General features: G+C 27.8%; 3 protein-coding genes across 3 annotated transcripts; 1 reads left to right on the forward strand and 2 right to left on the reverse strand.

Annotated features, from left to right (window-relative positions):
* Nucleotides 1-836: 836 nt before the first annotated feature.
* On the reverse strand, nt 837-1,559 carry PR1-3 (pathogenesis-related protein 1). The gene has a single exon (NM_001371192.1). It carries the CDS (start codon nt 1,483-1,485, stop codon nt 961-963), a length of 525 nt encoding a protein of 174 aa, NP_001358121.1. The 5' UTR covers nt 1,486-1,559; the 3' UTR covers nt 837-960.
* A 2,467-nt stretch (nt 1,560-4,026) lies between these two features.
* Nucleotides 4,027-4,809, forward strand: PR1-5 (pathogenesis-related protein 1). The gene has a single exon (NM_001371204.1). It carries the CDS (start codon nt 4,107-4,109, stop codon nt 4,629-4,631), a length of 525 nt encoding a protein of 174 aa, NP_001358133.1. The 5' UTR covers nt 4,027-4,106; the 3' UTR covers nt 4,632-4,809.
* Nucleotides 4,810-14,402: 9,593 nt separating this feature from the next.
* Nucleotides 14,403-15,077, reverse strand: LOC100499927 (SCP-like extracellular protein domain-containing protein). The gene is given in 1 exon segment (NM_001251180.2): nt 14,403-15,077. A coding segment is annotated over 1 exon segment (486 nt). The 5' UTR covers nt 15,017-15,077; the 3' UTR covers nt 14,403-14,530.
* Between the last annotated feature and the right edge of the window lie 5,266 nt (nt 15,078-20,343).

Consider the following 20,343-nt stretch of genomic DNA (forward strand, 5'->3'; position numbering starts at 1 on the left):
CATACGTATTATTTTGAAATATATATTAACATATATGTATCTTGGAAAGTTCCCCTTCCTGTTATCTCCACTTCTAGAATCAGTCTTGATGCTCCAAGCAACATGAACCATGGTGAGTTATGAACTAAATGCTTTGCATAAAAAATAGCAAGTATTCTGCCCTGGCTGGTGCAGCATTAGTTAAAAACACATAAAAGTGGTTGTTGCTTCCTACACCTCCAAGTTAACAACAGCTCATAGAAGTATACAGAGAAGCCCAATCCAATAGTATGACCAATTCATCTACTTTTGGGCTCCAAAAATATATGGACTTCAAATCGGGTATGAGTTTGACAATAGTTTTTTTGGTAGGTAGGAGTTTGACAGTATAATATTGTTATTATCTCCAATCTGTAATATATATGCTCTTTTCAAATCGAGTTATTTTAAGTTGCAACAGCGCAGAATAAATCGTTAAAATGACCAGCTATCGTTCCAATTAATTAAAAAGCAATGCTAAGTTCTCCTACTATATTCTCTTATAAATCTTTTTATTATTTGTCAAAAAATATTTAATAACTACAACGCTCAAATTCAAACAAATTTATTTATTCAGTTGACAAATTATATATGAAAGTCAGATTAGGTGATTTGAAAAAAAATTAATCCAACCCAACTCATTTTAGAGGGTTAAATGGATTGATCGATCAAATTCAATCAATTTTAACATTTCTAATCCAGTTATGATAGAGTTAAGAATGATTTTTAATTAGATCTTTTTCTCAATATAAAAAAAATAAAAAATAAGAATTATAAACTTTGTCATCCGATAAAAACACACATGCTAAAATTTTATTTTTATTGAGTATTAATACGTATATATATTATTACATGCATGAATTTGAAGTGTAGGATCTCCTAAATTGATGGTGTTATTATTGTTGCATGGTTATTCATAATATGTAAAGTGGTAGATAGCAGCTACAGTTTGTAGGGTCTTTCACCAACAAAGTTGCCAGGGGGATCATAGTTGCAAGTGATGAAAGTGCCTCCGTTATCACATGTCACTTTGGCACATCCAAGACGCACCGAGTTAGCCCAAACGACCTGTGTGTAGTGCAGGCACTCTCCTCCAACACAAGAGTTAGAATCATAGTCATAGTTGGATTTCTCATCAACCCACATTTTCACTGCATCTGTGCCACTTAGTTCACCAGTGCTCATTGCAATATTCTCTCCGTATTCACCACCAGAGTGGATCAGTTGGCAGTCACCTTTGCGTTGATTAGCATAGCTCTCTGCATAAGCAGCAACCGTATCATCCCAAGCCAAACTTGGAACAATCACTGTTTGTCTTGGTGATTGAGAACCCACCTCTGCTCGTGCTGCATTGTGTGCATTCACGTAGTCTTCTGCTGAATCTTGAGCGTAGGCAACATCACCCACGATCACCAACCCCAGCACACACATCACACAAAACGAAATCTTAATGCACATGTACCCCATTATATTAATTATGCTTAATAGTATCACTTTCTTTAGCTATATAGAAATTGATACTAAAAGGAAAGGTTTTTGATGAAAAAGGTTGGAGCTCGTCTGAGGTATTTATAGGGTTTTTTTTTAACATGGAATGGAAGGTGGTGACATGCATCCGGAGGAATACGAACAATGATCTTTGACGGAAAAGTGAGATCGGTGACTTTTTCTTTGTTCTTTGTTGTTGTTGGAAATTTTAAAAGTCTTTAATATTTTTTAAATGACCACTATCAATTTTAGCATGTGTATGTTATATTAAGGAAGTCATATAAGCCACTAGTAAAGTGATCAGCAGCCATAATGACACAAATAATTAATATTAATAAAGCTACTTTCGCTCCAATGACAAATCTTCTCAAATACCGTGTATATATATATATATATATATATATATATATATATATATATATATATAGGAGTAGGTGTTGTTCAAGCCGTATAGTGCTCGCATGAAAATCCAAATTGAACTTCTAGATTATAGGTATATGTGCGTCTTTATCCAAACTGCATGATGCACCTTCGTGGATGAAGTTTCATTTGATTGCGGGAACAACCTTATTTAACTGCATGCAGAGGTCTCGAACTTACTTCCCGATTAATTTTCTCCCTTTGTTACCACACACACAAAGATATATGATTTTCCAAAGCCTGTATTCAGAGAGAATTTTAATAAAAAATATTAATACAATAACTCAATAAGTACGTGAGTATGCTTTTATTTAATCAAATTACCAGTACTTCGAAAATTGAATGATGAGTCATCATTAAACTGATGGAAGAATTTAATCCTAATTTAATTATTTTTCCTTACTGTTTAGGAGATGAGTGAGAGCTTGACCTAAACTATAACTTATTAGATACAAGACTGAGATTTATTCCATCAACCAATCCCATGAGATTACTCCTAATTTAATGATTTATTATCTCTAATCAAATTTGTTAAATTAATAAGAATTTTATTTACTTATTAAACAGATTATATAGAATATGATTATATATATTGCATAAAACAATATATAGAATTGGCAAGGAAGAGGATAAAGCTATTTTACAAGTAACTTGATAGAGTTATTTCGTCCAATAATTCTTTATCTGTGTGTCTGTGCTAAATAAATCAAATTTAGATTTTTTATAAAATTATTTAATACATTCATTAAATAAATATAACTTAATTTGTATAAAATACTTTTTAAAATATAATGAGTAAATATTGACTGTAAAATTATCCAACACAAACGTTTGATCTATTTAAAGTTTAGTATATGTATGCATGGTTATTTGGGATAACTTAATTAATCACTGTCCTAAAAATTATTTCTAAAAATTGTCAAGGGTGCGGATTATTCAACACAAGATTTTTTTTAACAAGTGATTTTGAAAGTTCAACTCCTGAATATTGAATTGGTTTAAATATTTTAAGAGAGAAATTTTCTACTCGTATTAATTATTTCTAACTAAAATATATGATTATCTTCTGATACATACACAGTTTTTACTTAAAACTATATTTAAAAACTATTTTTCCTATGGATTAGTATGGCATATTTCAATCCTCGAGAACCATCATGTATTACACAATCTCAACATCATTTTACTTTACAAAAACACATGTTGCATAGCCTTGAGAAAGAAAAAATTAAAACTGGTTGCGCTACCAGTTTTGAGTTGATTTGCCAATTCTCTACATGTTGCACTTTTTTCTGGTTAATTTTGTTCACATCAGTTTGACCCATTTGATTTCATACCAATTCAAATGGCTCATGGTTATCAAAATTTTGGGATAGCCTAGCTTGGATTACAAAATTTTATACTGACTCGAACCCAATTGGACAAATTGAAACACAGTTCATCTTTAAGTTTTCACTTTCTGAGATTGAAATCTCAAAGCACAATGAATTAACAAGTAGCGTGTATTACGTAAGAATCGCTCAAGATTATAAATATTATAGCATGCATGTACAACACGTACAGGAATGACTTGGATTGATTTTCACTTTTGAAAGTGTTATTTAAATATTATAAATATTTTAGTCGATCAGTTGTCACAAAAACTTTATCCAAAGGCCTTGAATGTGTCAGTTTTCGTTTTTTCTTTATAAAATAAACGAATTGGATAAAGACGCATACCAATTTCCTAACAGTTCAATTTGACAATGTATATATGGCTAGAGCATCACCTACTTCTACAATTTTATATTATATTAGAGCCACAGTTGCTCTATTAAAATTAGTTATTTGTGTCATTCTGGCTGCTGATCATTTTACTAGTGGTTTATATGATTTCCTTAATATAACATACACATGCTAAAATTGATAGTGGTCATTTAAAAAATATTAAAGACTTTTAAAATTTCCAAAAACAACAAAGAACAAAGAAAAAGTCATCCATCTCACTTTTCCGTCAAAGATGATTGTCCGTATTCCTCCGCATGCATGTCACCACCTTCCATTCTATTCCATTCCATGTTAAAAAAAAAAACCTATAAATACCTAAGACGAGCTCCAACCTTTTTCATCAAAAACCTTTCCTTTTAGTATCAATTTCTATATAGCTAAAGAAAGTGATACTATTAAGCATAATTAATATAATGGGGTACATGTGCATTAAGATTTCGTTTTGTGTGATGTGTGTGTTGGGGTTGGTGATCGTGGGTGATGTTGCCTACGCTCAAGATTCAGCAGAAGACTACGTGAATGCACACAATGCAGCACGAGCAGAGGTGGGTTCTCAATCACCAAGACAAACAGTGATTGTTCCAAGTTTGGCTTGGGATGATACGGTTGCTGCTTATGCAGAGAGCTATGCTAATCAACGCAAAGGTGACTGCCAACTGATCCACTCTGGTGGTGAATACGGAGAGAATATTGCAATGAGCACTGGTGAACTAAGTGGCACAGATGCAGTGAAAATGTGGGTTGATGAGAAATCCAACTATGACTATGATTCTAACTCTTGTGTTGGAGGAGAGTGCCTGCACTACACACAGGTCGTTTGGGCTAACTCGGTGCGTCTTGGATGTGCCAAAGTGACATGTGATAACGGAGGCACTTTCATCACTTGCAACTATGATCCCCCTGGCAACTTTGTTGGTGAAAGACCCTACAAACTGTAGCTGCTATCTACCACTTTACATATTATGAATAACCATGCAACAATAATAACACCACCAATTTAGGTGATCCTACACTTCAAATTCATGCATGTAATAGTATATATATGTACTTCTTGATGTATTGGATTAATACTTAATAAAAATAAAGCATGTTAATGTGTGTTTTTATGGAGTGACCGAGTTCATAACTCCTATTTTTCATTTTTTTTAGAAAATGATCTAATTAAAGGTTATTTTTAACTCGATCAGAAATATTAAAATTGATTGAACTCGATCGATCAATTCATTTAACTTTTTAAGATAAGTTGGGTTGAGTTAATTATCCTTTAAATCACGTAATCTAACTTGTATGTATAATCTGTCAACTCAATAAATTTGATTAGATTGATTCACTAGTTATTAAATTGAGTTTTGTAGTTATTAAATATTTTTTTGACAAATGTCAATGCTTTTAGAATAGGTTAAAAAAATAAAAGGAAAAAATATTTTTTAGATGGACAAAAACGTATTCCTCATAATTTTTTAACGTGTTTTCATATAATTTTTAATAAAAAATTGTCTTTTAATTTTTTTAATCAGTGTTTTAAGGATATTAATATGTAAGATTCATATTTTTTTGGATATATTATTTTATAAACTATTCACTAGGGAGAAAACACATTTTATAACAGTTTTTTTACATTGATTATAAGATAACTAAACTGAAAAAAAAAGTTAAATAGAACTTTATTTTTTTATTTTGTCAAGTCTACAATAATTTTTGGTTTTTTATTTTAAAATAGATATATTTGATCCTCTTATTTTTAAAAATATCAAGTTTTTGTTCAATTCTTAATTTTTGTCTCCATTTAAAATTTCTTACTCTTTAATTAATTAAATAATTTATTAATGATATTCATACTTCTATTATTGTTCAATGGAAGCAAAGTGAGGTTTATTTATTCGCTCAGTTAGAATGAATGAGTTTGAAAACAAAGAAAATTAAGGAAATACTAACTTTGTATTTGTTGTAAACACTTTTATATTTGAATTTTTTTTTTTTGTAAACAAAGATTATCAAAAGTTACTTATTGAAGTGGTTCGACATTTGTTGCCTATACGTATTTTTCTATGCTTGGATGGTTCCGCATTTTTAGTCTAAATTGAATTGGGAGTGTGAGTATATATATAAAAATAAAGTCACAATATATACAAATTTACAATATCATTTCATTCTTGTATCTTATCGTGGGGGTAAACTAAGATTATATAGCCTAATTAATTTCATATTAACAATTCGAATGATCTCCACCTTTTTATATATGTAGTTTATGAAATCTAAATAACCATATAGCAATAAAAACATTTCTATACATTTGTCATTCCTTCCATTATATGTGGGATTTGAATTTGATGGGATGACATAATATAGGTTATGATGTGTGGTGGTAGGAACTAGGAAGACTTGGTCACAACTGCCCTTGCCCATACGATCTATCATACCGCCGTGTAAAAAAAGGTAAATAGAAAGAAAAGTTAGAGGGATTCTAAGATGCATCCCTTCTAGTTGGTAACTGGTGCATGGATGTACCAAAGTCTGTAGCCATAGATTAATTAATTTTTATGGAAAGTTTAATTTATCGTAGAAACATCAAGCATGACGAACTTGCACTGAATTTTCTTCTCTTGGAAGGAAATTAAGCACTGTCCTTTTCATAGGCTTCAATCATGGCGGGTCATATGTTTTCATGAATTCACCAAGAAAGAAATTAACGAAGTGCAGCAACCGTTGTGCACCAAGAAAAGAAATTTCTTTTCTTGGTCAATGGATGCGTATACAAGGTCTATTTGACTGTTTTTTAATCCACCAGAAATATCTGTATATTTTTTAATAAAATAAACAACGGATATATTATAGAATACCGGTTTATTTTAAATTCAATAATTAAAATAAATGTTTTTAAATAATAAATAAATACATAATACCAACTTTAATTAGCTTAAAGAAGAATTAGTTAGAATTAAAATACTTAACGAACATATAATCTAAGCTTGAATAAAATTTACTATTTACTACACGATACATAAATACATTCAAACATATCGTAAAAAAAAACATTCAAACATACTGATGATCTTATAAATTATAACAGAAAATCCATTTTAAGTATAATAACTACGTACATATCTCTCTTTAAAAAAAGTACGTAACTTATTTTTTGTCATTTGTTTGCATAAGATTTTAAAATATATTTTTATCTGATCCGCCCTATATGTCTATTACTAAAGAATATTACATGGGAAAATCCTATAGGACAAAATTTAGAGGAGAAAAAAGAATGTATTTATTCCTCCATGCGCTGTTGAATAATGTTTCATTAAAAACCCTACTGAGAAAATTCATAGTGAAGGGGGGAAGAGTACAATGTGTGTGTGTGTGTCTATATATATATATATATCAATTGATCGAGAGCTTTTGAATTGATAAGCTCCAATAATATGAACCAGCTTTCCATATAATGCAAACGACAAGTACTTATTCAAACAAATTAATATTCAACCTATTTTTCTTTAATTAAATTCCTTAACCTGGGTCTGGTGATTCATATAATATAATCTTCAAATAAAATTTACAAGAAGGAAGTAATTATGATAGAAATTAAGATGTAGAGAAGACAATAAGAAAATTAAAAGATACATTTTTAGATTAGTTAGATTAAGAGAGATAGCCGCGGTTAAAAAAAAAAGATTAAGAAAGATAAGGAAATTAAAGATGAAGAGAAAGAAAATATTAGTTTTTTGTTTACTTGTTTGGATATATAGAAAAGAAAATGTAATTATATTAAGTGAGAGCGTTCATGACCTATACGTTTTCATTTTCCCGACTTGCCTCAATGTTACTTTTGATGGGTTTGTATTTAAAAAAATAGACCTAATGCATTTTGAGAATTAATTTATGATCATCTCAACATGGTTCAATGTAATTTATTCTTTTGCTATAAAAAATGTCATTTATTCTTTAAAAAAATATATTTTTAAAAATAATTATGTATGAATGATGATACAATTTCTAAATATAGATATGTTTTGTATAACAAGATAATATTATATTTATATTCATATTATGTATTTTGAAATATATTATAATATTTTATATATATATATATATATATATCTTAATTTTAGTTATATGTTTTAATTTTACAATATATCTAACTATGTTTGGTGTTAAGATTAGTATCGTATATCAACAAATCAAGTTGATTTGGTCCTAAACAAAACTAAGTTAGTTAATTTAAACAGTTCCAAATATATGAAAAATAGGATATTTTTGTCATTTCGGGATTACCTACTATCCATTTCTTTCTTGATTGTCTTTTTTAGATTGAAAAAAAAAGACGATAAACGTTAACATACACACAAAATTCGTTTAGCTTCATTTTTCTCTCATTTCAAACGAGGAATTATTGAAGTGCACCTCCAGAGATTCAAATTTTCTGTCACATGGAATTTTTTTTCTTCCTTTTCTTAATCTGTTGTTCCAAAACATCCTTTACAGTGAATACCATTAATTAAATTCAAATAGGAAAAAAATTATAAAAACAAATGACAATGTAGAACATCAAATTAATACACATCACATCGTACGTACGTTGAAGACTAAATAACATTATTATTGATTATATGTGAGTTAATTATGAGCTCACATGTATTCCAATACATTGAAAAATTATCATTACGTGAATTTATATAAATTCATGATTTTATTGTTTATTCTTAATATGTATGGTATATAAGTAATCTGAAATGATAACTAGCAGAGCTCGCTGCTACAATGAAACAACTCAGTAGGGTCTTTGGCCAATATAGTTGCCACGAGGAACATGGTTGCTAGTGATGAAAGTGTTGGAGTAAGTATGATGTTAAATTTCATATTGAGTACAAGTGAAAAAATTGAGAATTATATAAATGAGGAGAAGATTCATAATCCTGAGTCTTAAAATTTTATGTTAAAGTGTGATATCAAATTTTTTTATATGATTATTGATGGTTCATATGAGTAAGATGGCGGCGGGATCCTTAGCCACTTAGGTCACCCGTGCTCATTGCAAGATTCTCCCCGTTGGCAATCACCTTTACGTTGATTAGCATAGTTCTGTGCAAAAGCAGCAACAGTATCATCCCATGCCAAGTTTTGAACACCCACCTCTGATCTTGCAGCGTTGTGTGCATTGACGTAGTCTGATGGTGAGTCTAGAGCATAGGCTACGTGACTCACAATCACCAACCCCAACACACACAATACAGAAAATGAAACCTTGCACAACCCCATTTTGATTGATTGATTTCTTGATCAGCTATATAGAAATTAATAATGCCGAAAGGGAGGTGTTAATTTGATGAATAAGGTAGGAGCTCCTGTGAGGTATTTATAGGGTTTTTTTAACATGGAAAATTGTTTGATGAATAAGGTTGAAGTTTTCTCTTTCAACCACTCAATGCTATATATTAATGAAATATTTATACCAATTTAAGAATGAATATATTTTTTCTTATAAAATATGACACATTTTTGTTAATTAATTAAGAATTTACAAAAATCATTTTATCTTATAAATATATTTGATATATATATATATATATATATATATATATATAATATCGAAACATTTAAAATTGAACACGAAATTTTCAGATAAATTCAAATAGTCTTAATTTTTGGCTTAAAAAACGCTCATCAGACTATCACCATTTTAGATGGTCTATGAAAAAGCTTGTCATTTGCTAGTGCAGATGGAGCACAGGACTCAGTCAAAAAATGAACAAAAAAATCATAGTCGACATCAATCGTAAAATAAACACGACTGATATTTATCGAGAAATCATACCAACAAATCTTTACTCAAGAATAATTATTTTTTGACCGATATTGTGCAATGTTTTCTTTTTAATGTCTGATTGAGACTCACAATATATTGAAATGCTCGATATTGAATAAGGACATTTCAGACAAATTAGTTAATTATTTGCACCTTTCAAAATACCGGTTCAATGATTTAATATATTAATAATAATAACAAATTAATAAAATAATATAATTAAATATAATATTGTAACTTTAATTATAACACTAAAAATTAGATAAAACATCAATTTATAAATTCTTAGCATTCAAAATTCACATAAAAGTCTAAATCAAATTTATAGAATATGATCCAATAATTTAATATTAAGAGTACTTCTCGTGATTGGACCAGTACTTACTGGATTTGGTTCGAGTTTCTACCTAAATAAAATACATAAAAAATAGATAGAATTATAGACATCTTTTTGCAACTTTTTTCAACTAAGATTAATCATCATCTTATTATTAACAACAATTAATCAAGGAATAATGGAGTGAAATATGTATTTTTTTTTTCTTTTTCACCGTGTCTGCCTCCTCTATATTAATAAGACCTTTATAATAAAGTAATACTCCTCTCCAATAAAAGTATGAAATAGTAGTGTCAACCATAGTACTGATGTTAGTAGCGTCGGCCTGACTGACACATAGTGAAAGTAACATCCTTAATATTTTTTAAATATTAAAATAGTTATTTAAAAAACTTATAAACATTACTTGGAATGAATGTTAACAAAAATGTTTACTTTAGCATCGACCTAGCTGACACTGATGGAAAATTAATGAACTTGATTGTTTGATTTAACTTTTTGATTAGCATCAACACAAAATGTTCATTAATGTAATTAACGCAAAAATAGTTTTCAGGAGAAAAAACTAAAATAAGACATAAATTTTTTTGTTAATTAATAATAAGTAAAAATAACTTTGCTGAAGCAGTGCATCTTTGTTTGAATCTGTCTTGCATCTGCTATTCATTCGATGTTTAAAAGAGTTCAAGATATCCAAGTGTTGCCAAGAATTCCAGTGAGTTGTGTCTTTTCTCATATTTTTAGAGAACATAGCCAAGTTGCTGATATTGGCTAAGAAGGCTCTTTCCTCATGTCTCACTTTTCGGTTTTCAGTGCTATTCCAGATTTTATTTTTAGCATGCTGCGTGCTGATGCAACCTGCTGCTTTGTTTCCTAGTTTCTGTTTTGTTTGGGCTTTAGCCCCTTGCATTCGGAAAAAAAAAAAAAAAAAACTTAACAATAAAGGGATGCTTACAATTAGTAAGAATTTTCCTATTAACTTACAACAATAGCAAAATCTTAAAGCAATATTTTAAATGCCACGTACGTATTTATGTCCTATAATGTGAGAAATCTATGAAAAATTAAGAAAAATTCTTTTTCGTATAAGAATATTTAAGTAATTTTACAATAATGGATAATATATAGTGGGTACCTACAGACACAAGTACCATAGTACTTGCCTCTTCCTCCCGACTAGCTATCTCATTAATAAATAAAAAAAACCACAAGTAGTAAAATTATTTATTTAAACTATTTGTAATTAACCATTTTAATTATTTATCTTCTATACATTACAATTGATTTTATCCTCAAATAAGTGCAGAGCATACAAATATTTTTGAATCTCTAATTTTAATCCCATTAATTAAGTAACTTTAAATAAAAAAAATAAAACATTTAATATGTTAGACCTAAAGTGCATAAACAGTGAAAAATAATAAATTATTTAATGAATTTATTAAACATTCTTTAATGATTCCCCTGTGAACTTTAGAAAAACTGAAAAGTAAAATAACATCCTAGCTAGACTACTCTACCTGCAGGCATTAGAAAAGTCAACCTACCCCTTTTCTTAAATAAAGACCTTAAAAAACTATTTCTCAATGGGACCCCAACAGTTAAATACACCCGTCTATCCGTTTTGTTTATGCCCATAAGTCTTGCACTCAGCACAAATTAAGCAGTAAATTCTGCCAACTTACCTGAGTGGATCCCAGCATTTTTGTGTGTGAATGTAGTATTGGAATTTATTATTAAACCATTCAACAAATTAAAAGTGTTACTACTATTATTTATTTGTATTAATGTATTGTACGTTGAAACAACATAAAATGAATTCTAATTCCTTGTGATTATTCTATTTCAATGTGCTCAATCATGGGTTGGTTTGAAAGGTGCAGAACCAATTAAAATCTTGCGAGCCATTGTCAGCCACCGCAAAGAGAGCGAAAGGGAACATGCATGTGTTGCTTAGCACTAAAGTGATTCGTGAACACATTTTGGCATTACTCTAACTTCCATATGCCAAGTGCAGAAGTGTGAAGAAGAGCTTATAAATTATAATTATTTATTTTCTTCTAACATATACATCTTACCATTTTAATATTTTTAGAGAGGTATATTAATTTCTCACCCATGATTGCATATACTCGTCTGATTTCATCATTTCCATTAATGAGCAGGTTCTTTTTCTTTTTCCTTTTTTACAATAGCTATAACATAAAACTTTTGATTTTAATAGTATATGGACTATTTTAAGGAAAATAAAAATATACTCCTGCCACTAAAAATGTCCAGCTATTTTAAGGATAATTGCGACAATAAATTCTTATCTACGCTCTCAAAATAAATTCCAGCAAAATCTTATTATTACGGGCGCAACATAATATACTTATCCTCAAAAAGGCTGATAAAATATTTAAAAAAAAACTTATCCTCAAAAAGAGACAGCCTATATACTTGAATAATCCTCACAGTAGAGGCACTCGATTCTGTATAATTATAAGATAAGATTAAAGAAAAATATGATTATTAATCTGACATAAATAAGATTTCAGATATATTGGATCAAAATATTTAATACATTTATTAAATATTTTGATTTTTGATTATTTAAAAATAAGTACTACTATTAAATACCTTTTTGACAAGACTATTATTTACTTTTATAGTAATGAATAGTATTTATCTTTTTTATTAAATGATTTTTTATTTTCCTTGATCCTTATCCTATGACATTCATTAATATTAGTTTGTCTTATTATATTTAATTTATTTGGTCCAAAATAGGTAAACCTGATTAACGACTAACTCTAATTTTGACTAATACCGATGGGCATTTGGCCAGGCAACAGACACCTACCTAATTTTGAAGTTGGAGAGTAATTTAGGAATTAATTTCAAATTTATTCCGGCTTCCAATAGTGTGTTGTTGTTTCTGCTACTATTTGTCACTTGGGTCTATTGTTATTTGTCGCACTTACAGTTAGGAGAGTTACACAAAATGTAACTGCCCTTACTGCTCTACAATCAATGTTTATTTGTTATTCCTAATGTTAAATGCATAAATTGCCACTTGACAAGTAATTCTGTCCCTTTATTTTTTTTTTCAGAAATCACAAGGATATTTTTTTTTTTACTGGTGATGATCTTATTTGAATCTTGACACTTCCATAAAGTTAATTGTAGTTATGAATATTTAACACATATACATGTTTTAAGACTGAAACTCAAATATTATTTTAAATTGCGTTAAAATTTGAATAATTTAAGAAAAATTAAGCTTTATTATATTTTCATTATCTATAAATTTAGTGTTGTAATAATTTAATATAATTTATTTTGTATTGCTTATTATTTTTTAACTAAACTAATTAATGTATCGACTCAACTAATTTATGAATGTCATATTTTTGTAATATGTGAAAGTATAAATAAAACATAATAAACGGGGATGAATATTTTTCACGAAAGAATGAAAAGAAACACTAAAGTCATGGAATGATCAACTTATCTTAAATTATGTTAATATTTGAATAATTAAAAAAAATATGGATTATTATAATTTTGGTACTTTTAAATTTATTGTTGTAATAATTTTAATATGAATTTAATTTTGTCTTTCTTATCATAAGATTATGTTTGTTTGACTTGCAGAATTTATCAATTAAAAGTGAGTTTCTTGGTTTCCTTCTACTTTTTTGTATTTTTTTCTTTGTTGATTGATTTAAATTTATATATAATAATCATGAATTTCTATTTTAAAATTTTTTCTAACTGAATATTAAGGAGTCAAGAAACTCACTTGAATTGTAATCTCTTGTCTAATTGGACTTTGTAAAGAAAGGAATGGAGTTTTGTTAATCAATGTTTTGAATTGGAGCAACTTTATACACGTGGCAGTTTCACAGTCCTTCTGTTCATTCTCAATTTTTCGAATACCATACCACTTTTAGACAAAATCTTGGCATTTGGGTATTTATCTATTTCTTTATTTTATTAGTCGGAAAAACAAACTAAATGAAGGTGGGACCAACTCAAGTTTCTGATTGTTTTGTATTCATATTTATTTTTTATTTATATTAATATAAATAAATTAATTCTTATATAATTAATTTTTAGATTGAAATGAGACAAATGTCTATCATTTTTGTTGATTCGTCATCTATTAAATAATTTTTGGATAAATTTACTTTTTTTAATATGTTGGTCATCTTTATACAATATAACATGACATTTTTTTTCTATAAAATATATTATAAATCATTCTTAAATAATATTTTAAAAAACCGTGTATTGCTCGGGTGTATATATATACACGAGAAAGTTTTTGCATTGGTAGGCACACACCCAGCAAGTAAGTCTTGGACCCAACAAATCAGGAATCAATACGCATTAAATAAATGAACAAATGAATCCGCATTTCCCTAATTTAGCTTTGTGCTCGTTGAATGCATCCAAGGGTGACAATCCAAGACTTTCTCTATATATATGGTGGTTGCATCATTTATTTTGGAAAGCAATACCATAACCAGTTTTACCCAGTTTATCAAATAAGACCACAAATGGTGATTTCTTTACAAATTATATTGGAAATATCATGCACTCATACTCATGAATATATATTAATATCACACATGGTAATTTCCAAATTAACAATAATAACTCAAAGACAGTACTACTAGTTCATTTTTCTTTAATACTACTAATAAGAAAGAGAATCAATAAGGTCGTTCCCCTTCAATGTTCCCCGGTGGGGAATAGCTGCAAATAACAAACACCCAATCATTGTTACACTTAGCTCTAGCACACCCAAGATGAACAGAATCACGCCACACAATCTGAGTATAATGCAGGCACTCATCATGGACACAAGCGTTGGAGTGGTGGTCATAGTAAGGCTTCTCAGTGAGCCAGAATTTGACAGCATCTGAACCCTTCATTTCGGCGTACCCTTCGGAGATGTTCTCGCCGAAGGGTCCCATGGAGTGTTCGAGGTTGCAGTCTGGGATTCTCTTATTGGCATAACTTTGAGCGTAGGCTTGAAGGGTGTGGTTCCATGAGAGTGGACCCACGCCAACCTCGGCACGAGCCTGATTGTGCACATCAAGAAAGTCTTGAGGGGTGTTCTGGGCTAGGGACAGTAGTGGTGTTCTTGTACACACCAAGAAAAAAATGGATAGGATCACATTGCATGGGGACATCATTTTCTTTTCTTCTTTCTATACTCTATTGTTTTGTTCTTTCTTTTGAAGAATCAATGAGACTGAAGGGGATGTAGGTTAAGCTACGTATTTATAGTGAGAGTGGAGGAGCACTTGAGGCCATACTTAAAAAAATCTCAACAAATAATGTTTTTTAATCAATTTTCTGGTATGAGCCTCTCATGAATCTCACCCCCTTCCTCTGCTTTTCTAGATTCCCTGAAAAGGAAGTATTAACAATAGATAAGTGATAAAAAAAATTAACTTTAAGTTTCATCAGTAAAAATTACATTAACAACCAATTAAAATTCATCTTAAGTGTAATTTTTAAGTTAACTAATCTTATCATTCGTGACAAATAATGATTAAATGACAGTAGTGTTAAAAAATATTTATAATATGAATACATTTTAATTAAAAATAATAATTCTTAAATCGTTGGTATTCAAAGTGAGTTTAATTTTAATATATTTTCAACATAAATATCTTCACACCATCAATTAATTAATAATTACCTTATAAACATAAATTCAAAATAATTATTAAAATATAAAAAACATTACCATACATGTTAATTCATAATTAAATATCAGTTTACTACTAAATTCTTCAAATATGTAAAAGAGAAAAGTAAATTCTTCAAAATTGATATTGGATCCAGTTTATTCAAGCCAAATAATTAAATTAATTACTCAAAGAAAAAACATTTAAATATTTTTTTCATTTATTGAATTCAAGATTTGAAAGAAAATCAAATTCGCTACTTGAACTATGGTAAATAGAATTATATTTGCACACTATAATACTATATCACTTTAGAAATTTTTTATTTTAGGAAATGAAAATCTATATATATATAGGAGATATCTTAAATTATTTTAAAAGTGATGTAAAATTTATATAAAAAATGGTCAATGTCACTGTAAATAAAGAAATATACCTATTTGATGATCTCTCATTACTTTAATTAAATGAAATGATAAGATAAAATAAATCAGCTGAAAAAAGTAAAAGGGGAGAAGGTAAAAGGATAAATTAGTGTATCAGATACCGGATACAGACAAAACGCGCGTGTGATTCTGTATGGCGATAAGTAAAAGTATAATTAAAAACATTATATTTTATTGTCCACTTATATATATATAGTTATCTCTTTTGTCAAGATGCCACTGTTTTTTATTTTTATTTAATGGGCTAAATTAATTATTAATTTTTTTAGTACAGAGATTTAAATTTATGACCTCTTCACTTTTTCTTTTATCATTAATCCAACCTCATATATAACCTTTTCTAGATGCTACTGTACGTAACAACTGGGATTTTCTTTTACTAGTTATTATCTTTCCACTAAATTTAATTCTACAAAGTCTTATATTAGGGAAAGCTATATAATAAATTATAAATTCTCTCCTAAATATTTTCATACAATAATCTTTTTTATTATTATTTTAAGAAGGATTTAAATGTATTATGTTCTTTCAACATTGACTTTGTTTATGAAATAGTAAAAGAAATAATTAAAAAGAAAAGGTGCTTTTATAAAAGTAAAAATATAATATAAAGTGATAAAAAAATATATAAAAAATATAAATGTAATATACATCACATATTTTATCCTTATAAAATTATAGAAAATTGTTTTTATTGGTTTTTCACTCAGTGTATGGCTAAAAATAATTATAGAAAAAATATAAATTTAATATACATCACGTATTTTTTAATATATTTTAAAAAAAAATTAAAGAACACTATTTTGTTTAAAAAAGGCAAAGAAATGATCCTAAATAGCTATTAAAATGATTTTCTTATTTTCTTTATTATGGCAAGAATATAATCCATGCATATATATCACCAGATATGTAGATCAATTGGTGCATATAATAATCATATTATGTTCTAATAACATTGTCGCTAATAAAAAATACATATCGTTTAAACTAAAATGAATATAATGCAAACGTAAAAAAATGTGTTTAAAATTCTAAATATTTTATATATGAAAAACGTTACCATTTAATACTTGCTACATGAATCCATTTTATTAGAAAAATATACATAAGTATTCAGTGGACAATACATACATGTGGTATATACTAAAATGAACATAATGCATACGCGAGAAAATTTGCGTATAAGATTCTATTAATGACAAATATCTGTTTAATACTTGCTGCACGAATCCATTTTACTATTTAATGGTAGTTGACAAAAAGGAATATACATGATAATTCAGCTTTCAAATTAATTTGGATAAGTGTGCGTTTTCTGTAATCAAGAATTCAAATGAATGCTTTATGTGATCAAATTTTGTTAAGTTGAAAATCATGTATGAAATATGATCGTTTTCCATTATGTGTATAACACAAAATTCAATAAACTTAAACAGACAGTACACCTTTTTATCAAAAAAAAAATATTGTTGCATCATATTATTTTTTTATCGGCCTTGTTGCATATAATTAATCTACATTTTGCAATTTTTTAATAATAATAATAATAATATATATTTTGGTTAGTTATTGAAGCAAACGTTTAACAGTAAACTCATGCATGTGACTAACTAGTACTCTCTTCATACTATTGAAAGTAGGACTCAAAATATCACTATCACGTACTTATCACTACATGTAATGTAATTGATACATCACATGTTATGAATCTAGCAATATTATTATGGGGAGAGGAACCCAAGACTTCACTCCATGACTTCTGGCCATAAATTTCGGAAGCCCCTGATCATTTCTATAGACCAGAAAATTAAATTTGGTTACTAATGTCTCAAGGGCGTCTGAACTTTCTTGTTCTCCTTTTGCTTTTGGATTAGGCTTGAGCTTTGAGACATTATATTAAAATGTTGTATGAATTTTTATGGATCTGATTGGAATATACACAAGAATGGATAGGAAAATGGTATGGAATGATTGTCTTTCTTTTGTTAGCAGAAAAAAAAAATCAATGATTAATTGTATATCTCTTACAACTGTTCTTGAATATTTTCTGACTGTTGTTCTTAACTTTCTTATGATAACTTCTGTTTATCAAATAATTAAAGATGCAGATATCACCCACAGAATAATATCACATATTTTATAGTTGTCATATCACGATTCACACTAAATTTATTTATTATAAATAAGAACGGAAATAATATTATACATAGTGTACAAGTTTTCTCAATATAATTTTTTTGTTGCGTGTAAAAAAACAATATCAAATTTAACTTAAAGGTTCAAATTTCATGCTTTCACCGTATAAAGATTTTTATGTCTAAATATATAATTTCGTAGAGGTTATTTTTCATATATTATTAGTGTAAAAAATTATATTATTTATCAATTAGGAGTTGCTCTAAATACGACGTTGTAAATTAATTATAAGAATAATTGTTGGTTGAAGTGATAATATTAAACTTAATTTCTTTAAATAAAATTTTGTGTTTGAATAGTCAGTATCAATGCCATGATAAGAAAAAAGTATTAATGTAAAATATTTTACATTCTTACTAAATTTTAATTAAATTAAATTACAGTTGGCCAATTTGATTTGTCTAATAAATTAACGTATGCCATATACTCTAGTGTAGATTCATAATGTCTATTGCGAGAAGCTAATAGTTAGTTAGTTAATTTTATATATGTAGTTAACTTTCTGTTTTCTTTCTTTTAATTTACGTGTGTATATATGATTCAAAAAATTTCTAGAAATAAGATTAATGTTTTCTTTCACAATTGATTGATAACATAAAATCCTTTTATTCATTGCTTTTGCAGGAAAGAATTAAATTTGAAAGAATTAATCTTCTGTTCATTGCTCTTTCTCAGTCTTTGATCCTTTACTTTCACTTCCCCTCCATCATCTCGTGACCATCTTTGCGGCGGAAGTTAATCCATTAACTTCGTTAAACTTTTCCTTGTCACTTCTGTTTTACGACTAGCTTTAAGGGAATGGTTGTAATCCTTGACAGTAACAGTTTCAATATATATATATATATATATATATATATATATATATATATATATATATATATATATATATATATATATATATATATATATATATATATATATATATATATATATATATATATATTTTCATTTCTAAAAGTTTGTAGTACTGACAAATTTGTTTCTAAAAAATAAAAATAAAAATAAAATTTAGTTCATAAAAATAAAAAAAGTAAAATAAATTCATCTCGATGTTAATTTTCGTTTGTTAATCTTAAGAAACTCATCTCCATGATACATAAAGACGGAAATGTTAAAATTAATGCTCACATAAATATATGAACTAAAGTTACTAACAAAATTGATTTAACAATCTATTGTCATTTTCATCCTTTAATTATATAAATTATTGACAAATATATCCAAGAAATATATAAACTTAATTAGTTGATATCAACAGCAAAATACATGTACTAACAACACATTACACTTAAAAGTTTCTGATTTTGTTATCGTAAATATTTATTATAATGCATTATAATTATATTTATAATTTCAACTTATCACAAAGGAATTAAGACTTAAGTGGAGACAAGACACGAGTAAATGATCACTAATAGAGCGAGAAAACTATAAAGCATTATAATTTTGGTTGATATACCTCTTATGCTTGTTTTATTCTACTTGTAAATGATTTATTTAAGATTTGGTAAATGGATTTTTTATTTGAAAACATATCTCTATTTTGTTTCCTCTTGAGTCTTGATTCTTTTATGATTAGTCGATATTATAAATATAATTATAACTAGCATTGAAACTTATGCCCTACATGGATTTAAAAAAAAAAGAGTAGATAAATGAACAATAAATTAAAAAAAAAAAAACTATCGAGTCTACACATGGAGGTGACTGGACAGTTTTAATAATATTATTGATTATAATATCTTATAATAAATATTTGTAATAATAAAATCAGAAACTTCTAACTCTAATGTGTTGCTGATGCATGTATTTTATTATTGATATCAACTATTTAGGTTTATATATTGTGTGAATATATTTGTCAGTAAGTTATATAATTAAATGATGATGGAAATATCAATAAGTTGTTAAATTTTGGAGCACATTTGTAGTAATTTTAGTCCATATGTCCCTGTGAGCTTCAATTTCATGACATTTTTTTGTTCATGCGGGTAGGCGAGTTCCTTAACATTAACAGAAGAAAATTAATTGTAGGATAAATTTGTCTCACTTTTTACACTTTCGAGAATTAAATTTTGTTTTTTATTTTATCTTTCAGAAACGAATTTGTCAACGTCACACACTTTCAAGGACGAAAATGATTATTTATCCTAAAAATTATTTTAAGATAATTATTATAAAAGT

Source organism: Glycine max, chromosome 13 (genome assembly GCF_000004515.6).
Source record: "Glycine max cultivar Williams 82 chromosome 13, Glycine_max_v4.0, whole genome shotgun sequence".
NCBI classification, from domain to species: Eukaryota; Viridiplantae; Streptophyta; class Magnoliopsida; order Fabales; family Fabaceae; genus Glycine; species Glycine max.

Excerpts from the sequence above, each read along its gene's own strand:
- PR1-5 (NM_001371204.1), top strand. The coding sequence starts at position 4,107 with ATGGGGTACATGTGCATTAAGATTTCGTTTTGTGTGATGTGTGTGTTG.
- PR1-3 (NM_001371192.1), bottom strand. The coding sequence starts at position 1,485 with ATGGGGTACATGTGCATTAAGATTTCGTTTTGTGTGATGTGTGTGCTG.